Source organism: Monodon monoceros, unplaced genomic scaffold (genome assembly GCF_005190385.1).
Source record: "Monodon monoceros isolate NGI ecotype Baffin Bay Population unplaced genomic scaffold, NGI_Narwhal_1 Super_Scaffold_19, whole genome shotgun sequence".
Lineage (NCBI taxonomy): Eukaryota > Metazoa > Chordata > Mammalia > Artiodactyla > Monodontidae > Monodon > Monodon monoceros.
The window spans coordinates 63,937,167-63,957,449 of NW_021703775.1; the positions used below are offsets into that span (position 1 = coordinate 63,937,167).

Here is a 20,283-nt window from a genome sequence, read left to right on the forward strand (position 1 = left end):
TAGGTCTTCTGCCCCTTTTTTGATTGAGTTGTTTGGGGTTTTTTTTATTTTTGCGGTATGTGGGCCTCTCACTGTTGTGGCCTCTCTCACTGTTGTGGCCTCTCCCATTTGCGGAGCACAGGCTCCGGACGCGCAGGCTCAGCGGCCATGGCTCACGGGCCCAGCCGCTCCACGGCATGTGGGATGTTCCCGGACCGGGGCCCGGACCCGTGTCCCCTGCATCGGCAGGCGGACTCTCAACCACTGCGCCACCAGGGAAGCCTGGGGGTTTTTTTTGATATTGAGCTGTACGAGCTTTTTGTATATTTTGGAAATTAAGCCCTTGTCAGTCTCATCGTTTGCAAATATTTCTCCCAGTCCATAGGTTATCTTTTCATCTTATTATGGTTTCCTTTGCTGTGCAAAAGCTTATAAGTCTGATTAGGTCCCATTTGTCCACCTGCAAAGGACAGATGGTGAGGAGGGGAAAAGGGATCTGCATGTCAGAGTAAAAAATGCAAGCTCCAGTGTATGGCAAGAGGGCCCCTTGCTTCCAAGTCCTGAAGATCCTCTCCCCTCAGCATCACTCATGTCCATCCCCCTCTTACTTTCCTAAATGATTCTCCACCTCCAGTCTGCTCCCCTCAAAGCCATCCCCACACACTCCCGCCAAAGTGCTCTTGGAAATGCCAATCTCTCCCACCCTCCCGGGTTTGGCACCCCCTGTGGCCCCTTCTTGTCCTAAAGACAACGCCCACACCATTCCTTGACCTTGCCCACCTCCCCAGCCTTCAGTCCAGAGGCACTGACAGACCCTCCTGCACTGCCCGGACATGCCCAGCCATCTACAGAGATCTAGCCTCCACCCTCCACCAAGTGCCAAATGGCCACAGATCACAGCTCTGGGGCTGCCTGGCCTCCCCCAGGACTAGGACACCCTTCCTACCCACCCTCTGCCCACTCCCCTCAGCACCCTGCTCTCCTCTCCACTCTGGTACTGGGCCCTCTCGTGTATTTGTCTGTTTTTTCTTCCGTGCCTTCCACCTACAAGAACATTCATCTAACTTCTCGACCTCGATGACTGGAGCGGTGGAAACTGCTCGCTGAATGTGTGTTCAAAGCGGGAGATTGACCAGGAAGGGGGTTCAGGGTGGGAAGGACCACATGTACACAACTCTGAGGCTCCATTTAAAATCAGTCTCCGTGCATTAAACAGAGCCTGTGGAGAATAACAATGGCAGGTAAAGATGTCTTTCCTTTCCCAAGACGTGGGGTTTCCGTGTGTCCCAGACGTAGTCGCCTCTGTTGCATCGACTTGATTTCACAGCACAGAAGTCCATGAGATCACTGGACAAGGCTCTGGCCAGGGTGACCGGGACCATCCTCTGTGGCACACTGCCTGGCCTGCCCATCTCACTTTCATCTGCTGGGAGCGGCCCCAAGCGGCCACTTGAAAGCCAACCCCAGCTATGCACTCGAGCAGCCCGACCCTGGTGCAGTCATTCCCACAAAGCGTTTCTAAGAGGAGCTGAAGTGTTGATAATTACATCTGCAGTTCAGCATAGGAACAGGCTTTAGGGAAATGTGGCTTTTAGCCTTTTATTTTTCAGAAGTTGTTTTGCATTAAAATTGGATGTTTAAACTCCAATTTTCATAACACAGGATACATGGAAAATATCTAATACATCTACTCACTTTAGCTTTTGGTCTTTAGAGGTGAAAAGAACCTGTTGCCCAGTAAAAGTGTGCGTGTGCGTGTGTGTGTGTGTGTGTATAAGTGGTGGGGTAGGAGGTGTGCCTTTCCAAAATGGAGGCCTTGGCACATATATGAAGGGAGAATATGGGATTTCTGGATTTAAAATGGGGGGTTTCTAAAGCATACCAGATACAAAAGACAATGCTGAGGAGAGAGATGAGGGCCCCAGAGAGGAGCTGCCACCGCTAGCTCCCCCATCCCCAGAACAGCCAAGGACATCAGGCTGTGTCAGGTTTGGCAGGCATACTCCTGTGTGTCAGCATGGGCTGTGGAATCAGACAGGCCTACGTTTGAATCCCGCAGTCATCACTAGTTCTGTGTCCTTGGGAAAGATGCTTTACCTCACTGTTTCTAAGTCTTTAAAGTGGAGACAGTGATCCCCATGGTAGGGGAAGGGCCTCCGCCAAAATACATCCCCGCCCTAATCCCCGTATTAGAGAAAAAATTATTCTGACCCTTGTTAAAATGGTAAGAAAGACTTTATTCAGGACTCTCACAATGGGTGTCAAGGCTATCGCAATGGCAGGGCTGGGGGGTATGGGGCTCAGCTCCAAATACAACAAGAACAGGTGGGGATTTGGATCCAAGGAGCAGGGCGGGGGGCGGTGAATGGAAATTACTAAGAGGGAACATCAAAAGCGGGGGGGATAATATTCTTGAAGTGACAACATTATGAAGGAAATAGTAATGGTTAACATGGGTTAAAGGTGAGGTTGACGGGAGAGGAGAGAGGTGGTGTGATTAAAAGGGCAGCATGAGGGATCTTTGTGGTAATGAAACTCTTCTCTGTCTTTACTGGTGAATACATGGACATATGCCTGTGATAAAATTGCATGAGGTAAATACACACATGCACACACACAAATTCATATACATGAAACTTGGAAACCTGAATATGATTGATGGATTGTATCAATGTGAATATCTTTGTTAAATTCATGTACTATAATTTTGAAAGATGGTGCCATTAGGGAAAACCATGAAGGGTACACAGCATCTCTATTTTATTTCTTATAATTGTTTGTGAATGTACAATTAACTCAACATTAAAAGTTTAATTTAAAAACAAAGTGGGGGGAATTCTGCTACACTGACCTAAGGTTTCTTTTTTTTTTTTCATCTTTATTGGAGTATAATTGCTTTACAATGGTGTGTTAGTTTCTGCTTTATAACAAAGTGAATCAGTTATACATATACATATGTTCCCATATCTCTTCCCTCTTGCGTCTCCCTCCCTCCCACCCTCCCTATCCCACCCCTCTAGGTGGTCACAGAGCACCGAGCTGATCTCCCTGTGCTATGCGGCTGCTTCCCACTAGCTATCTGTTTTACGTTTGGTAGTGTGTATATGTCCATGCCACTCTCTCACTTTGTCACAGCTTACCCTTCCCCCTCCCCTTATCCTCAAGTCCGTTCTCCAGTAGGTCTGTGTCTTTATTCCTGTCTTACCCCTAGGTTCTTCATGACATTTTTTTTCTTAAATTCCATATATATGTGTTAGCATACAGTATTTGTCTTTCTCTTTCTGACTTACTTCACTCTGTATGACAGACACCATCACCCTGATACCAAAACCAGACAAGGATGTCACAAAGAAAGAAAACTACAGGCCAATATCATTGATGAACATAGATGTAAAATACTAGCAAACAGAATCCAACAGCAAATTTAAGAGGATCATACACCATGATCAAGTAGGGTTTATCCCAGGAACGCAAGGATTCTTCAACATATGCAAATCAATCAGTGTGATACACCACATTAACAAATTAAGGAATAAAAACCATATGGTCATCTCAATAGATGTCCAGAGAAAGCTTTCGACAAAATTCAACACCCATTTATGATAAAAACCCTCCAGAAAGTAGGCATAGAGGGAACTTTCCTCAACATAATAAAGGCCATATATGACAAACCCACAGCCAACATCGTCCTCAATGGTGAAAAACTGAAAGCATTTCCACTAAGACCAGAAACAAGACAAGGTTGCCCACTCTCACCACTCTTATTCAACGTAGTTTTGGAAGTTTTAGCCACAGCAATCAGAGAAGAAAAGGAAATAAAAGGAATCCAAATTGGAAAAGAAGAAGTAAAGCTGTCACTGTTTGCAGATGACATGATACTATACATAGAGAATCCTAAAGATGCTACCAGAAAACTACTAGAGCTAATCAATGAATTTGGTAAAGTAGCAGAATACAAAATTAATGCACAGAAATCTCTGGCATTCCTATACACTAATGATGAAAAATCTGAAAGTGAAATCAAGAAAACACTCCCATTTACCATTGCAACAAAAAGAATAAAATATCTAGGAATAAACCTACCTAAGGAGACAAAAGACCTGTATGCAGAAAATTATAAGACACTGATGAAAGAAATTAAAGATGATACAAATAGATGGAGAGATATACCATGTTCTTGGATTGGAAGAATCAACATTGTGAAAATGACTCTACTACCCAAAGCAATCTACAGATTCAATGCAATCTCTATCAAACTACCACTGGCATTTTTCACAGAACTAGAGCAAAAAATTTCAGAATTTCTATGGAGACCTAAGGTTTCTTACCAGGGTAGTCAGGTATGGGGGCCGGGGCAGGCTGGGGGGATGGATTCTCTAAACCGGCTTGGCAGGATTCTTGCTAAAACGGGATGCAGGCCTGACGAGGGTAAGGAACAACAGCTCATGCCTAGTCAGAGAGAGGGCGAGCCTGAGTAAAGTTTGGTCACGGAGAGCATCTCCTCACCTAGAACCTGTCAGGAGGTTACCTTACACGGCAAAAGGGAGTTTGCAGATGTGATTAAGGCTCCTGAATCTGAAGCTGGGAGAGTGGCCTGGAGTGTCCAGGTGGGCCCAGTCCAATCACTTGGGCCCTTTGCAGCAGAGAACTTTCTCTGGCTGGAGTCAGAAGAGATGGAGCGAAGCAGTCAGAGAGGTTCACAGCCTGGGAGGAACTGGCCTGGCTGCCACTGGTGTGACGGGGGAGGGGCAGCGTGGATGTAGCAGGGGCCCCTGACCTACAGCCAGTGAGGAGAAGGGAACCGCAGCCCTGCGACCGCGAGGAACCAGCTTCTGCAAACAACCTGAATCAACTCGAAAGCTTCAGAGCCCCCAGAAAGGAACCTAATCCTGCTGACATGTTGATCGTGGCCTGGAGAGACCCTCAGCAGAGGGCCCAACCAAACCCACGCTGGGTTGGTGTGGTAATTTGTTACGGCAGCAGTAGAAACACGCTCCCAGGGCCACTGTGAAGACGAATGAGGCCCCGAGCAGTGGCCTTGCCTTGCCTTCGGGCTGTAGGCGAGCAGGTTTGTCAGACGAGCACTGTGTCACACTCGCGGGAACAGTGGGTCCCTCTCGCTTTCTCTTTTGGCCTCACCTTTTCCAGGTTCAGGGGCTCAAGATGAGAGAAGTGGCCTCATCTGAGAAGAGCAACCAAGTCTGATGTAAAGTCATCTTCCCCCGACCCAGGTGGGGCTGCTTGCTAAGCCCCAGGCCCAGGTGCGGTCCCTCAAGGCCACGCTTTTCCAGAGCGACTGTGGAGAGGTAAAGGGTGCCGCCATGACATTCGCAGCCGGACAGCCCGTGGTGACCAGGGTGGGCCTGTGGTTACTGCTTGTTCAGAAGTCAGGGACCTGGATGCAACCTTGATTGTCCCGGATGGTGTGAAGTATAATTTTGCTCATAGGTTCAAGGTTATCCTTTGTGGCCCAAATAAGATTGCCTCTACTCGAGTCCGTGTACTCATTAAAAAATAATAACAGAGCTTTCTAGCTCAGGTGACCCTGAGAACGTAAAGATTCTTGAAAGGAAAGGTCCCTGTCACCACATTTGTCTGTGTGGACAGATGAGTGTCTCTTACTGACCATCACTGTCCCCTGCAATCCCTTTGTCCTCACTAGATTTCAACCCGGCCAGAGGGAGAGTGGCTAATGCTGTGTAGACAATAAATGTGTCTGTATACAGTCCATGAGGTTGCATTTAAAACAGGCCCACTGCCTTCAGGGGAGCCTGTGTCTAATGCTCCCTTTGCCTTTGTGTAGAAACCGGGCTATCAGAGGAGATTTCAACTTGACCTATATGGCCAAGGAGTGGTATAGGAATAGCTGTGATTCGGTTCCTGGGGAGGAAGCTGTCCCCTTTCCCCTGGATTCCTGTCCACCATCACGGCTCGTCAGGTAGACGCTGGCTCTGGCTAAGGGTTGGGGGCTTATGAGCGCTGGTAAAACTGCTGATGAGTTGATGAGGAAATAGAAGGAAAGAGCTGAGAACAGAGGCTGGGGAGGGTAGTTTATTCCCAAATATTAATCTGAAGTTTAAAGAAAAGAAGAAGGCAACAGCGCCCCCAATGAGGATGGAATAATTACACATCTCCCTGCCTGGAATTCAGGGCAGATTTGGGGCTGCGTGACATCCATCACCAGGGAGATTATGCGGGTGCTGACTCAGTGAGAACCCCCCACAAACTCCCTACATCATCTTTTGACTCCTTCACTTAAGAAAGTGATGACTTTGCAGGAACTGAAGACATGGCAAGTGGAGGGTCTGGGCTCTACCTGCAAGGCCCACTGCTTTACACCTCGGTCTATGGCCCCACTGCTTGGACCTCGGGATCACAAGCCTTTCCCAGAGGCTTCAGCACAAATCTGTGAATCACCGGACCTGGCTTGCAGTCCTGGGAGGATACACGTTGTTATCCTTTAGTCAGTGGTGTAGCTAAGGGTGGGACAACTATATGTCCTAGGTTTTAAATACTCCACACTATGGTACCTGAAAGTCATTACACTGATCTGAACACTCCAAGCTTCATCACCCAGACTGCCTTGACTCTGGCCGAGGCACAGCAAGGCATGTGTCTCAGGTCATCTTGGATACAACAGTCTGGACTCCAGAGGAGAGAAGCTCTTACTGCATCTCAGGCTGCAGCCTCTGTGGGCAACATCTGCTGGCCGGAAGCAGAGCTGAGACAGGCAGGTGTCAGGACTGGATGAAGGAGTGGATAAGGCAGCTGGTTATAGATTGGTCTCTCTGGTTCGTCTGCGAGTGCCCTGAAGTCAGGATCTTTGTGTCCACAGCCGTATTGGCTGATGGTGCGTGTCCACACTGAGTGAGATGGGGTCAGGGCAAGGGCAGGAGTTTTGGAGCTGGGGAGATGGGCTTCAGAGGCCAGCTACCCGCTGTCAGTTGTCCTATCAGGACTGCTTCTGCATCGTCAGAAACATCCCCAACCGTGTGTGGGGTTGTTAGGATGACTAAGAAGTTACTGCCTGAGGGAGGACCAAAGCCCAGCCCAGGAAAAAATGAAAGAGTCCTTTCCTCCCCTGCAGAACTGAGATGCTCTGATGTTTTAAAGCAGCACAGACACAGGAGAACGAGGAGGAAGGATGGTTTTAGAGGTGGAGGAGAGGAGGCAGCCTGCAGAGGGCTATTAGAGGATGCTGATGGGGTAGAAGACGTGCTGCATCTGAGGGCATCCAGTGCACCTCGACAGAGCGTCAGGCAGCCACGGACGTCAGTGCTGGAGCCCGGAGTAGAGCTGGGCTGGTGGGATAGGGGTGAGTCCTCAGCGTCAAGCGAATGTTGGGGTCGGATGAGGAAGCAGTGTCAGCAAGGCACTCAGAGATAGCGCCTTGGGGAGGAGAATGCCAGAAGCCCAAAAGGAAGGTGGAGGGGAGAACGGTGCTTTCTGAGGTGGGGTCTGTGCATGATGGTGGCAGAGGAGGGGGGGCCAATAGATTCAGAGAGAAGCAGAATGCTGGGTGAAGGAAGCACAGGGAGAGGAACGGGTTTCAGGGGCGGGAAGGGTGGGTGGCACTGAGGCACAGGTTGGAGGGATTTGCTTTGCAAATGAGGAGGGACGTATGTCTCATTTGAATACATGTAAGGAAGAGACCATAGCTGAAATGTATGCATATTTTTGGAAGAAAGCCGGCACAGAATTGGTAGGTTATATCCAGTAAGCAAGGCCTCCATCTCTGGTTTTGAGGGATGAGAGGGTTTTCCTTTTTGGGAACTGGAAACCCTGTTTTGAGGTCCTGGAGAGGAGCTGATTATTGGAGCCCAGTAGACCTTAGCCCTGGAGGCTAAATTCACACATGTCCCATCACAATTCCCTGCACCGAGCCCTCCGCCCCTTCGTGCATCACTGCAAGGTGGAGAGCTGGATGTTGGCCGTCAGCTAAGCTCACTCATCATCCCCCACCAACGCCAGGCTGGTGCCCCCGATTCCAACCAGGCAAACGCCAGGGCGCCGTGTATCATGGATTTCTATGGAGAGTCAAAATCTCAGGTGTTAAATACCACAGATTTCAACTGCCTCCTGTGGCAGAAGCAGGAAGCTGTGAATCATCTAGGAAGTTGGAAGTGGGCACAGGTGGGCGATGCCGTTGGTGTCCACGTCTTAAAGAGACGGCCTGCAGAGGAATGTCTTATAACTGCTACTGAGCTTTCCAGCACACTTAAGAGTTTTCACAGTTATTCTTGAAATTCCGTTTCATGTGATGTCAACAGCAATCCTGTGGAGTACTTTTATGATCTTCATTTTACGTGTGAGGAAACCCGGCCTCAGCGAGGTCAAGCAGGTTTCCCAGGGACACGGCTAGTGGGTTACTGCAGACCTGGGGCCATGACCCCAAAGCCAAGTTCTTCCTGTCTCTCCCCGACCCTGTGTTCTTGCCATCATTTGACAGCACTCTTGAGACGTCCGTTCTTCATCCTAGTGTCCACGTTGCCCCCACTCCGAGGGCAACCCGAGCTTGCTGGAAGTGAGCTGTAGCCTGTCTGGGAGGGCACCTGGGCAGGGGGCGACAGCTGTCAAGGCAGCCTGGCCTGCAACTCTTCCAGGGACACAGGGCAGGAGGCAGGAGGGGACAGGTAAAGGGTGACTGAGGACAGGCGGGTATGAGAGCAGGTGAAGATCAGGATGAAGAATCTGTGTCCAGGCACTTGAAGAAACCCAGGGAAGTGGGGCCCAAGGTGCTGGAGGGTGCAGGGCACGTCGTACATGGTGGGACAGCACTGGAATACCCGCGTCTTCATTTCCTGCTCATGGACACCCGGGCTGCTTCCAGGGGCAGTTGCCCATGGGCACGGGATTTTCCTGAGCCATCCTGTCCTCCTCTTGCTTGAGCTTGACGGCAGAAGCACGGGCCAGGCAAGCATTTCAGATGGGCAGCCAGCGGCGTGCAGCGAGGAGGCTGCCCTGGGTGCAGTCCGTAAGGGGATGCACCATCTGTAGAGGAGTTAACAGCGATAATAAAACCCCTCACAGTGTTCAGCAATTCCAAACCAGGGCAGTGATGAGAGATATTCCCCCACCACCCCTGAATTCCGCTGCTTCCTTCTGGGGTAGAACCGCTGCTCCAAGCCTGCAGGAAGCAGCCCCGAGGGAGAAATGCACCCGCCAGCCTAGTCCCAGCGCCTCTGCTAACTCCACCCTTCCCCGCTCCCGGAGGTCCCTGCAGTAGCAGCCAACGGGGAAAAAGGGGTTTCTGTGCAAATCCCCACCCAGGGGAGCACCTCCAACAGGAGCTTCGAGGCTTCCAGCACTTTCTATGGCTGCTCCCAGCTCTCGACTACGGCTCAGACTTCCTCCTCCGGGCTAAGATTCAGGGGCCCTTGCAGCGGGTAGAATTGCCGTCTCAGTGTCGGGAGGCTCTGTCCTGGACACCTTGTCCAGGTGCCTCCTGGAAACTGGTCCTCTCTGTCGCCTCCAGGCCATGTGGATTGCTAGCCTGTCAGAGTGGCAAATACACTTACTCCATGACAGCCCCTTCTATCTGGACCTTGACCATCAGAAAATCCTCCCATAGCCTCCAGTGGAAATTCTTTCTCCTCGGTCCTGGCTCTAACCCTCTGGGATCATATGAGCTCGTCTAATCCATCTTCCACGTGCTCAAAAGCAGCTCTCCCATAGCCCCCAGGCTTCTCTTTCCAGGCTAAAGCATCACAGCAGTGGCCCCCACTGTGCGGGCCCCTGAGTGTGTTCCAGAGGCCTCCATGAGGGCACGGAACAGGCGTTGATTTTTGTGTGCTCCTCCCTGCCGCCTACTGTTTCCCTGTTAACTCAAACCACCCTCCCAGGTGTGAGTTGTTACCAATCCTTGTGGGCCGGGAAGCCGAGGTTGCCGGGCCAGTGGAGCATGCTGGTAACCGCCGCACCCGAGGCCGGGTGCGGCCGGCCCTCCCCGCTCCCTGGGATTCCCTGGCGCCTGGAGTCTCAACGCTGCCATCCTGTGCCCCTCCGTCCAGGAGGCAGAGCAGTGATGGGGGGCATGGCTGTCTTGCAGAAATCTCCTTCAGGGTGTGGATGTGCGGGGGCAGCCTAGAGATCGTCCCCTGCAGCCGAGTGGGCCACGTCTTCCGGAAGAAGCACCCGTATGTTTTCCCAGATGGAAATGCCAACACGTATATAAAGTAAGTGTGCGCTGCAGTGGCCGAGGGCTTTTCTGGTGATGGGTTGCTGCTGCCCTGGGTTCTCTGGTAGGTTGCCTGAGTGTTCTGGTTGGACAGGGGCTGTGGGTCCTGCTCGCTGGGCTGCTGCCTGAGCAGGAGAGGTCAGGCCTGCCCATCCAGCTTCAGGCTGGAAGCCCCAAGGCTGTTCTCCACTGTTGGCTTCCAAGGCCCCACATGTAGCCTTGGGGGCTTCAAGTCACTGGGCAGCGTCATCCTGCAGGGCTCAGGGCCCTGGGTATTTTGGGTTGTTTGGGGTGGGGAAAGGGTGACCGTTTTGCCCCTGAGTTCTAGAAGATCTGCTGCTCCCACCTTCAGGCTGGGTCACCAGGGGAAAGGCCCTTGGGAAGATTCGGGAACGGGGAGGCACAAGTAGGTACAACCCACCTGACTGCTCCAGGGCCTCGAGGGTGCACAGAAGCAGCCAGGCTGGCATAGGCCCTGCGGCCCTGGGCTCCTTTCCTGGGACTTGTCATCTCCTGCCTGGGGACAGGACGAAGATCCTGGGGTCTCAGTGACCCAGCGGTGCCCACTTGCCTATTCCTGCTCCCTCCCTCCTTCCATACGCCCTTCTGCTTTCCGTGATTTTTTTCTTCAACCTTTCTCCTTTTCTTTAAAAATAATTCCTTACACCTCTTTCTCCTTTTCTTCTTCTGGTCCTCCAGCTTCGTCTCCCCTTGTCTCTTGTCACTTGACAGCTCACTCCCCATTTATTTCCACTTTGCCCTTTTTTTCTCTCATTTGGTCCATTTGGGGGAAGCGCCTCTTTTGGTGTTTTGGTGTTTTGCTTCCCCTGCGGTGTTCTTCTCCTCGTCTGGGTTCTCCCGTCCTCGGTTTCTCACACGTATGGACAGCTGTGGGTGTGGACAGGTATGGCGGCGTGATGGGCTTGAACAGGGAGAAAGTTGACCCCATGCTGGGCAGGGCAGGGCAGTGAGAACCCAGTCAGCAGGGACAGGAACAAAAGGCAGGGCTGCCTGGGCTCCGGGCTTTTACAGGGAAAGGTGATCTGGGGGCGCCTGGCACAGGAAAGCGGTGGGGCTGTGATGGGGAAAGGGGCCAGCCTGGGAGTGAGGGGGCAGAGCCTTGGACTCCAGAACGTTCCTTGTGTTTGAGACTGGGCCCTGGCCAGCAGGCATCCTGCGTGCCACCAGTGGGTCATTGGAGGGGAGGGAAATGTGGGGCAGTGTCTCCTCGGCAGCTTCCAGTTTGCCGGTGGTTAGGCCAGTGAAGGGAGGCGGCAAGGCTCTGTTAGCTGTCTTCCGAGCGCCAAGAGCTGGGCTGCGTGTGCATGACTCCTTCCAGGTTCACGGGCTGGAAGGGCGTGCCACGCTCCGTTGTTGAATGCCTCTGTTCCACACAGAAGCAGAAATCTGGAGGGGCGTGGCCTTTCTGCTGAGACCCCGAGTCCACGCACTCGGGCCTTGGCAGGTGCTACTTCAGCCCTGCTCCTGGCTTCTGATTGTTTTCCCACATCCTCTCTTCCTGGTACCCCTGCCTCCTGGACAGCTGAGCAATGACATCCTCCGTGTCGGTCTCTGTCTCTTTTTCTGTGACCTTGGATGTCAAACTCAGAGCGAATAGCCGATTTTTTAAAAGCTTCAGAGTCCTGGCAAACGTTTGACCGAGATGGCGTGATTGCTTAATTCTTTACACCTGCACCAAGCTAATCACGTGGCCTGTGGGAGCCCGTGTGTGGCTGGCTGTCCCCTTGGAGAGCTGGGCCCTGGGCTGAAGGGGAGAGCTCTGGAGCAGGTGCCCGTGGACAGCCAGAGGCGAGATGGTCGGCCCTTCTCCTCTTGTACTGGCACCGAAGGGACGTACCAGATTCTCCTGGCTCTTTTCTCCCTGACTTTTTTCTTTTTTGAGGGCGACAGAAGTTCAGTTTCTGATGTAATTTCTCTGGCCTGTGCCTTTTGGGAAAAGAGTATGTAGTGACTACCAAAACCCTGTGTCTTGGGGTAGAGGTCCCTTTGGAGATTGGTGGAGGTGGCTGGGCTCAGCACTGTGGGGAGAGTAATGTCACTGGACCATGGTGGGCCCCGCGGGGGTGACGCTGCCGGCTTGCTGCTTGTGCATATTTTACCTGGACACGTCCCAGGTCCTCTCTGACCTCCCCGACACCCCCTGTCTCCTCAGGAACACCAAGCGGACAGCTGAGGTGTGGATGGATGAATACAAGCAGTACTATTATGCTTCCCGGCCGTTCGCCCTGGAGAGACCCTTTGGAAAGTAAGTGTCCCTCCTGGTTTATTTGTGCAAAGCGCCAAGAGCCCCAGCTCGCAGGCCTGTGTGCTCAGCTGGTCTTCCGAGCCCCCAGGCCCCTCCAGGGCCCAGGCTGGGGCTCTTCTCCCTTCGTGCACCTCCTTGCTCCTGCCCAGTTCTGGCTGCAGGGCCTCGGACAGCTCTTGTGGGATGAGCACCGGGCAACCTGGGCCGTCTACTCAGTGGGCAGAGCCGTGCCTTGTGCAGTGGACTGGTGTTTCCAGCTTTTTCTAGAAAGGTGGGGTGCTGGGCTACGCAGCCCTGGCCCCTCCAGGTCGGAGCTCCTTCCTTCTCGCCCTCAGCTGCCCAAGCCTAAATCTTCTGCCTTCCTAGGAGGAACGCTACCATGCGATCTCCTCTAGAGCCGGGCTCCAGCTTCATGGGGGTCGAAGAGGACAGAGAGAGAAACTAAGTGCCAGATACCATTACATGAGATATCCCATTAGTCCTCCGCAAACTGAGAAATGGGTATAATTACCCCTGTTTTACAGATGAGACTGGGTCCTCTAAAGGTTCAGGTTCCTGCCGTGGATCACACCATTACAGGAGGGGGAGAAGGCTCAGATCACACCTGTCAGATTCCAAAACTCTGTGATGTTGCATTCCCCAACCCAGGGTTGATTTGAGTAGAGAAAAATGGCAACTTCATTGATGTTATCATTCATCTTTTGTGGGGGGCAGCCGGTGGCTTTTGTCATCTAATGTCCCTCAGTCATTCTAAGGCTGTTGACAGATGGGATTTTTGCAGCCTACTCTCCATAGGTCGAGCCCATCACTGCCCGGGAGGATTAAATCAGAGGCTGCTAAAGTGATTTGTATTTCTGAAACCATAAACCCACACTGTTCTCCACTTCTCGTACTCAGAGCCTCCCAAGGCGTTTATTCTGAGTCCTCGGCCAACTTCCGGTCTTTTGGCCACGTGGGTCCACCCCTCCTTTCTTCATTGCCCTCCCCTCTCCAACTCGGGTTCCATCTTCTTGCTTAAAGAAAATGCTTAAAAGATGTTGTCCTCAGATCTCTTGCTCTGTTGGGCATCTGTCAACCCTCCCTGGTGAAGTTCTCTTAACCCTGGATGAACCCGACTTGGTACCGTTTCCTCCCCGGTTCATAGGCTGCTGAACGGTTCTGGGACTGTGAGGTGGTGCTGTGACCCCTCTGTGGCCATCAGGCGCAGGGGGGCCCTTGGTGGGCCTCTGGAGCCTGCCACCTTGCCTGGCCGGCGTTCCCCCTCAATCTCCATTTGTACCTTTGCCCCTCCCCCAGCTGCTGTCCACCAAGTCCACCCCACTCCTGTCGCTCACAGAAGATGACACCTCTGTTTTGTAGACGAAATAGCACCAACTTCCCAAGACAGACGAACCTGTATCTGCACCATCCTTCTGTCTCTTTCATCTTGAAGGATAAGGTGTGCCTCCTGTCGTCCGGACACACTCTTCCCCCCTGCATTCATTCATAAATGATCATTAATCGAGGTCCCACTGCCTGGATTCATCTCCTCCTGCCTGTCGGCTTCTCGCACTTTAATGTGCACACAGATCTCCCGGAGATCTTGTTAAAGTGTGGATTTTGGTTCAGTAGGTCTGCAGTTCTGTAAGCCCCGGGTGGTGCCGTGCTGCTGGTCTGAGGACCTCAGCTGAAGGGGCGAGGTTTCAGGGTGATGGTTGCCAAACTGTGTGTACATCGCAGTCACCTGGGGAGCTTCAAAAACTCTGCTGCCTCTACTCCACCCCCAGAGGGTGGATTTCCCCTGGGCTGTGGCCTGGGCTGTAGAATTTGTAAAAGAACCATCCTCCCACCATCAGGTGATACTAATGCACAGACAGTGTGGGAGCCCCTGTTCTAGGGGACTTTGCCCTCTTTCAGTCTCCCTGATCACCCATCTCTCTTCTCTATTGCATGGTCCCCATTGGCATTTAAATTTATTCAGTATCTTACATAGTTTTTAAAAACAAAAAAGGACGAGAAGGAAAGAAAACAAACTATAAGAACTCTCCCTCAGGGGCTTCCCTGGTGGCACAGTGGTTGAGAGTCCGCCTGCCAATGCAGGGGACGCGGGTTCGTGCCCTGGTCCGGGAAGATCCCACATGCCGTGGAGCGGCTAGGCCCATGAGCCATGGCCGCTGAGCCTGCGCGTGTGGAGCCTGTGCTCCCGCAGCGGGAGAGGCCACGGCAGTGAGAGGCCCGCGTACCGCAAAAAAAAAAAGAACTCTCCCTCAGTCCAGCTTTGCTCATCACCTACACCCGGTCTTCTGCTCCTTCAGAGCCAAGCTTCATGAAAGAGCTGCCTGCATCGCTGTCTGCGGCTCCCCTCCCCCTTCTCCTGACTGTGACCTGAGGCCGTGCCCCTATCCCCTGCGATCACTCCCACCTGGCCCACCCATGACTCCCTGGGACCCCTTACCTTTCTCTATGTTACCCCATTGGTACGAGACTTCTCCCACCCAGCCCCCTTCAGGCACACTTCTGATCTCGGTTTCCAGACCTGCAGTCTTGGCTCTTGTCCTGCGGTGCAGGTTGCACCCTCTCAGCCCCCTTTGCAGGCTCAGGCTCCTCTACCCACCCTTATATGTTGGTGTTCCCCGAGGATCTGTCATAAGCCCTCTTACTCCACATTTTCCCTGGCATCAACCGCCACTGTGCTGCCGATACTTGCGTTTCCATCTCTGTCTTGCACCTTTCCCCTGAGCTCCATCCCTTATGTCGGAGTAGCAACTGGACATCTCTGCCTGGATGCCTCCCAGGCTCCTCCAACTCCACAAGTCCTAACTGAACCCATCCTCTTCACTCCTAAACTTGCTCCTTACCCCAGATTGCCCATCTCAGTGAACGCTCTTCCTTGCATCCTGTTGCCAGACCAGAAATCTGAGTGTCAGCCTTGACTTTTCCCTCCCCCTCTCCTCCCACACCTAGACAATCACCACGTCCCAGAGATCCTGCCTCACTCATGCACTGAACATCTGGGTTCTTGCAAATACTGAACATTTAGCCCTTTTCAAACAGTGTCATTCCTGTCCTCATGTTGCTTAGAGTCTGGTGAGGAATGGTGGTTAGTGCTGTTTAAGAAGTTCCGGTGCCGTGAGGGCGCCCGGTCCAGTCTTTGGGGTGGAAGGAAGCAAGGCTGGAGAGAGCGAGGCCAGTTCTGTGTGGTCACTCAGGAGAGACAAGGTGTACATGGAATTCGGGTGGGTGCTGGTGGTGCAGTGGAGAGAATTAAACCTGTCCCTTCTCTCTGTTCGCACCCCACTTCCCTACCGGCATTCAGGAGCAGCACCTGGGTTTCTTCAGCTGCCTCCTAACTGCTCTCCCAGAGAGCACATCAGATGCATTCACCATCAGTAAGATGCTCTTAAAGGGCTAACAGCGCCACATCGTTCTCTGCTTAGAACCCATCCATGGCATCCCATTGCCCTGAAAATGAAGTCCAAGCTCCTCCACAGTATTTCACAGGACCTTTTATGGTCTGCATCTTCATCTCTCCTCCCACCCACCTCCCCTCTCCCATGCCCCCACATACATCCGTTCACACACATATATTCTAACCTGCACCGCTACTCCTGCCAACAGACCCCTTCCCTCTCCATGTGCACTAATCTCTCTTTGCTATTCCCCTGGCACTACCAGGGGCCCCCACCTCACCCACTTTCTGGTTTGTCTGGACAACCTCCACTTTCCTTCCAGATACCAGCTTCCACATTACCACTCGACCACCACTGACCCGACAAGCATGGGGCCACCTCTGAGGTGCTCCCACCCCACATCCACGTCGGGCTGTGAGCACCCGGTTCGTTACCTGTCTCTCTCTTGCTCGAAAGTTCACCGTCACGTCCCACGTTGGGCACAATGCCTGGCGCGTACTAGGCACTCCGGAAATATGTGATGAACAAATGCATGACCAAAGCCCAGAACCAGCTAACGAAGAGGATTCTTTGAGGCTGGGCTGGTTGAGGCCGGGCGTCGGGGGGATGGCAGTTCAACAGCAGAATCCAAAGAGAGATTTGTAAGTAGACCCAGAGCCCCAGCGGTGAATTATTAACAACACGCTGAATGTCCTCATAGTCTCGTTTTTAATGAAAAGTAAAAACACCCCCAAATTCTGTTTCCAAGTAAAGCACAAATCTTTGGTGTCATTACCGCTCCACTGTGAGATATTGCTAAGTGTTTCCATAGCTCTGTCTGGAGCTCTCAAAATCTCTCTCGGTTATTTTCTCCAGCACCCTCCAGGGAGACGTGGGTGCAGAGCATGGGCACGGTTTGTGCTGTACGCCTCCCAGCCTGGAGGGCTGGTACCTCCTGGGTCCATGTTGCTGGTACGCATCTCTGACACAGCTGTATTTTGTCTCTGTGTCTGCCCTCCCCCTTCGCCCCCAGTATTGAGAGCAGATTGAACCTGAGGAAGAACCTGCAGTGCCGGAGCTTCAAGTGGTACCTGGAGAACGTCTATCCAGAACTCAGGTATCCGCTCTGTGGTTTGAGCCTTTGCTAGCTGCAGGGAGAGACCCTCCGCTGACTCAGTCTGGAGAAGGGACCACCTGTGGCCATCTGGATGAGGGTTTTTAAGTATATGGAGGTCTAAGGCCAGTTGGCTCCGCTAATCCCTGAAACCAGAAAGAGAATTCTATTAATCAGTAGCGTGAGGGCTGGAGGTTCACTGTCGCAGTATTTCTCAGCTGCTGGGCTTTGAACTCTGGGGTGTGACCTCAGGGCATGGACTCACTGATTCCATTCCAGGCTCCAGTCTCCTGGATTGTTCCCTGCTGCCTTGCGGCTAGCGGCCCCTCCCCCATCCCCAGGCCCCGAGCAGTGCAAGTCATTGTAACACAGCCGGGGCGAAATGCCCCTGCCATTCTCCAAACACTGCCCGACCTCTCCAACTGCTGCTGTTACTACTAATCCAAAGAGTAGTGGTTTCTCATCCCTCCCGTGGCTTTCCTCTAGAGTACCCAAGGACTCCTCCATCCAGAAGGGCAGCATCCGACAGAGGCAGAAGTGCCTAGAGTCTCAAAAACAGAAAGACCAGGAGATCTCCAACCTCAAGTTAAGCCCCTGTGTCAAGACTGAAGACAAGGACGCAAAGTCCCAGGTAAAGTAACTGGCTGGGGGTACTTGAACGTGTGGATGGACTTGGCCTCTATTTCCTGCTTTTACATGAATCAGGTGTCTAGTTATACCCGGAGCTTAACAGCAGAGCAAGAGAAGCACGATCCCCCTCACTCTGGGACTGGGTTCACTCCGCTTGGTTTCCAAATGCACAGACTTTCTCTGAAAGACGCCTCACGAGGCAACTTAGCGCCTATAGGAATTAACCATTAAATTAGCAGGAGTTTAATGAGGATGTCATTGGTGTCCAAGCTGCTGGCAGTAAATGTGGGCTGGATCAGGCAGGGTGGGCAGCACAGCTACCTCAAAAATATGAGATGCAGACAGAAAAGCATCCTGCTGGGTGACACTGTCTCCAGGTAAAATGCCTCCTCTGTGAGTCTCCCTGCTGATTTAACCCTGACTTCCAGACAGTCACGACAGATGTGGTACAGCCTTCCCCATCATCCACTGCCCCCATCTCTGGGCAGGGCCGTCGATCATCCCCTTTCTGCCTCAGCAGGCCTGTGGCTCCACCTGTGCTGTCTGCTACTTCCCCCAGGTCTGGAGGGACCATCGTCGCCCCTTTTCAGAAAGGTTTCCTTGTGCCTTAGCTGTTTCATCAACACTGTGGGTCAGTGAACTCCCCTCTGAGGATAGAACTCTTTTAAAGAGTCACTGACAAATTCACAGCCTGTCTCAACCTCTGTAGCACTTGGGCTGCTGGATGCATGAAAGCACATCCATCTTATAACTTCCCTCCTGGCTCTGGAGACACTGCATGATCCCGATTGTCCTGCATTCCTGTTCTTTCCACCCCCGCTTTTTTTTTTTTTTTTTTGGCTGGCTCCTCGCCCCACTCTCATACCCTTATGGTGAGTAATCACCCAAGCTCTCAATTCACTGTTCTTTTCTCTGTAACTGGTTCCTTGGAGATTTTATCCATGCTTCCAGCTTTGGCAACCTCCTCTGTTTTCTTTTTTTGTTTTTACATCTTTATTGGAGTATAATTGCTTTACAGTGGTGTGTTAGTTTCTGCTTTATAACAAAGTGAATCAGCTATACATATACATATGTTCCCATATCTCTTCCCTCGTGCATCTCCCTCCCTCCGACCCTCCCTATCCCACCCCTCTAGGTGGTCACAAAGCACCGAGTTGATCTCCCTGTGCTATGTGGCTTCTTCCCACTAGCTATCTATTTTACGTTTTGTAGTGTATATATGTCCATGCCACTCCCTCACTTTGTCACAACTTACCCTTCCCCCTCCCCACATCCTCAAGTCCATTCTCTAGTAGGTTTGTGTCTTTATTCCTGTCTTACCCCTAAGTTCTACATGACATTTTTTTTCTTAGATTCCATATATATGTGTTAGCATATGGTATTTGTCTTTCTCCTTCTGACTTACTTCACTCTGTATGACAGACTCTAGGTCCGTCCACCTCACTACAAATAACTCAATTTCATTTCTTTTTATGGCTGAGTAATATTCCATTGTATATATGTGCCACATCTTCTTTATCCATTCATCCGATGATGGACACTTAGGTTGTTTCCATGTCCTGGCTATTGTAAATACAGCTGCAATGAACATTTTGGTACATGACTCTTTTTGAATTATGGTTTTCTCAGGGTATATGCCCAGTAGTGGGATTGCTGGGTCATATGGTAGTTCTGTTTGTAGTTTTTTAAGGAACCTCCATACTGTTCTCCATAGTGGCTGAACCAATTCACATTCCCACCAGCAGTGCAAGAGTGTTCCCTTTTCTCCACACCCTCTCCAACATTTATTGTTTCTAGATTTTTTGATGATGACCATTCTGACCGGTGTGAGATGATAGCTCATTGTAGTTTTGATTTGCATTTCTCTAATGATTAAGGATGTTGAGCATTCTTTCATGTGTTTGTTGGCAGTCTATATATCTTCTTCGGAGAAATGTCCATTTAGGTCTTCTGCCCATTTTTGGATTGGGTTGTTTGTTTTTTTGTTATTGAGCTGCTTGTAAATTTTGGAGATTAATCCTTCGTCAGTTGCTTCATTTGCAAATATTTTCTCCCATTCTGAGGGTTGTCATTTCATCTTGTTTATGGTTTCCTTTGCTGTGCAAAAGCTTTGAAGTTGCATTAGGTCCCATTTGTTTATTTTTGTTTTTATTTCCATTTCTCTAGGAGGTCAGTCAAAAAGGATCTTGCTGTGATGTATGTCATAGAGTGTTCTGCCTATGTTTTCCTCTAAGAGTTTGATAGTGTCTGGCCTTACATTTAGGTCTTTAATCCATTTTGAGCTTATTTTTGTGTATGGTGTTAGGGAGTGTTCTAATCTCATACTTTTACATGTACCTGTCCAGTTTTCCCAGCACCACTTATCGAAGAGGTTGCCCTTTCTCCACTGTACATTTCTGCCTCCTTTATCAAAGATAAGGTGACCATATGTACGTGGGTTTCTCTCTGGGCTTTCTATCCTGTTCCATTGATCTATATTTCTGTTTTTGTGCCAGTATGGTACTGTCTTGATTACTGTAGCTTTGTAGTATAGTCTGAAGTCAGGGAGCCTGATTCCTCCAGCTCCGTTTTTCGTTCTCAAGATTGCTTTGGCTATTCGGGGTCTTTTGTGTTTCCATACAAGTTGCGAAATTTTTTGTTCTAGTTCTGTGAAAAATGCCAGTGGTAGTTTGATAGGGATTGCACTGAATCTGTAGATTGCCTTGGGTAGTAGAGTCATTTTCACAATGTTGATTCTTCCAATCCAAGA

At 51.2% G+C, this 20,283-nt stretch overlaps 1 protein-coding gene across 1 annotated transcript in view; it reads left to right on the forward strand.

The window, feature by feature from the left end:
• The window catches only part of GALNT14 (polypeptide N-acetylgalactosaminyltransferase 14), a 95,494-nt gene that overhangs the window by 56,393 nt on the left and 18,818 nt on the right, over positions 1-20,283 (forward strand). Inside the window, exons 10-13 of the mRNA XM_029231622.1 lie at positions 10,028-10,154; positions 12,330-12,422; positions 16,824-16,907; positions 17,391-17,535. Coding sequence (XP_029087455.1) covers positions 10,028-10,154; positions 12,330-12,422; positions 16,824-16,907; positions 17,391-17,535 — 449 coding nt within the window. The remainder of the gene's footprint in view (positions 1-10,027; positions 10,155-12,329; positions 12,423-16,823; positions 16,908-17,390; positions 17,536-20,283) is intronic.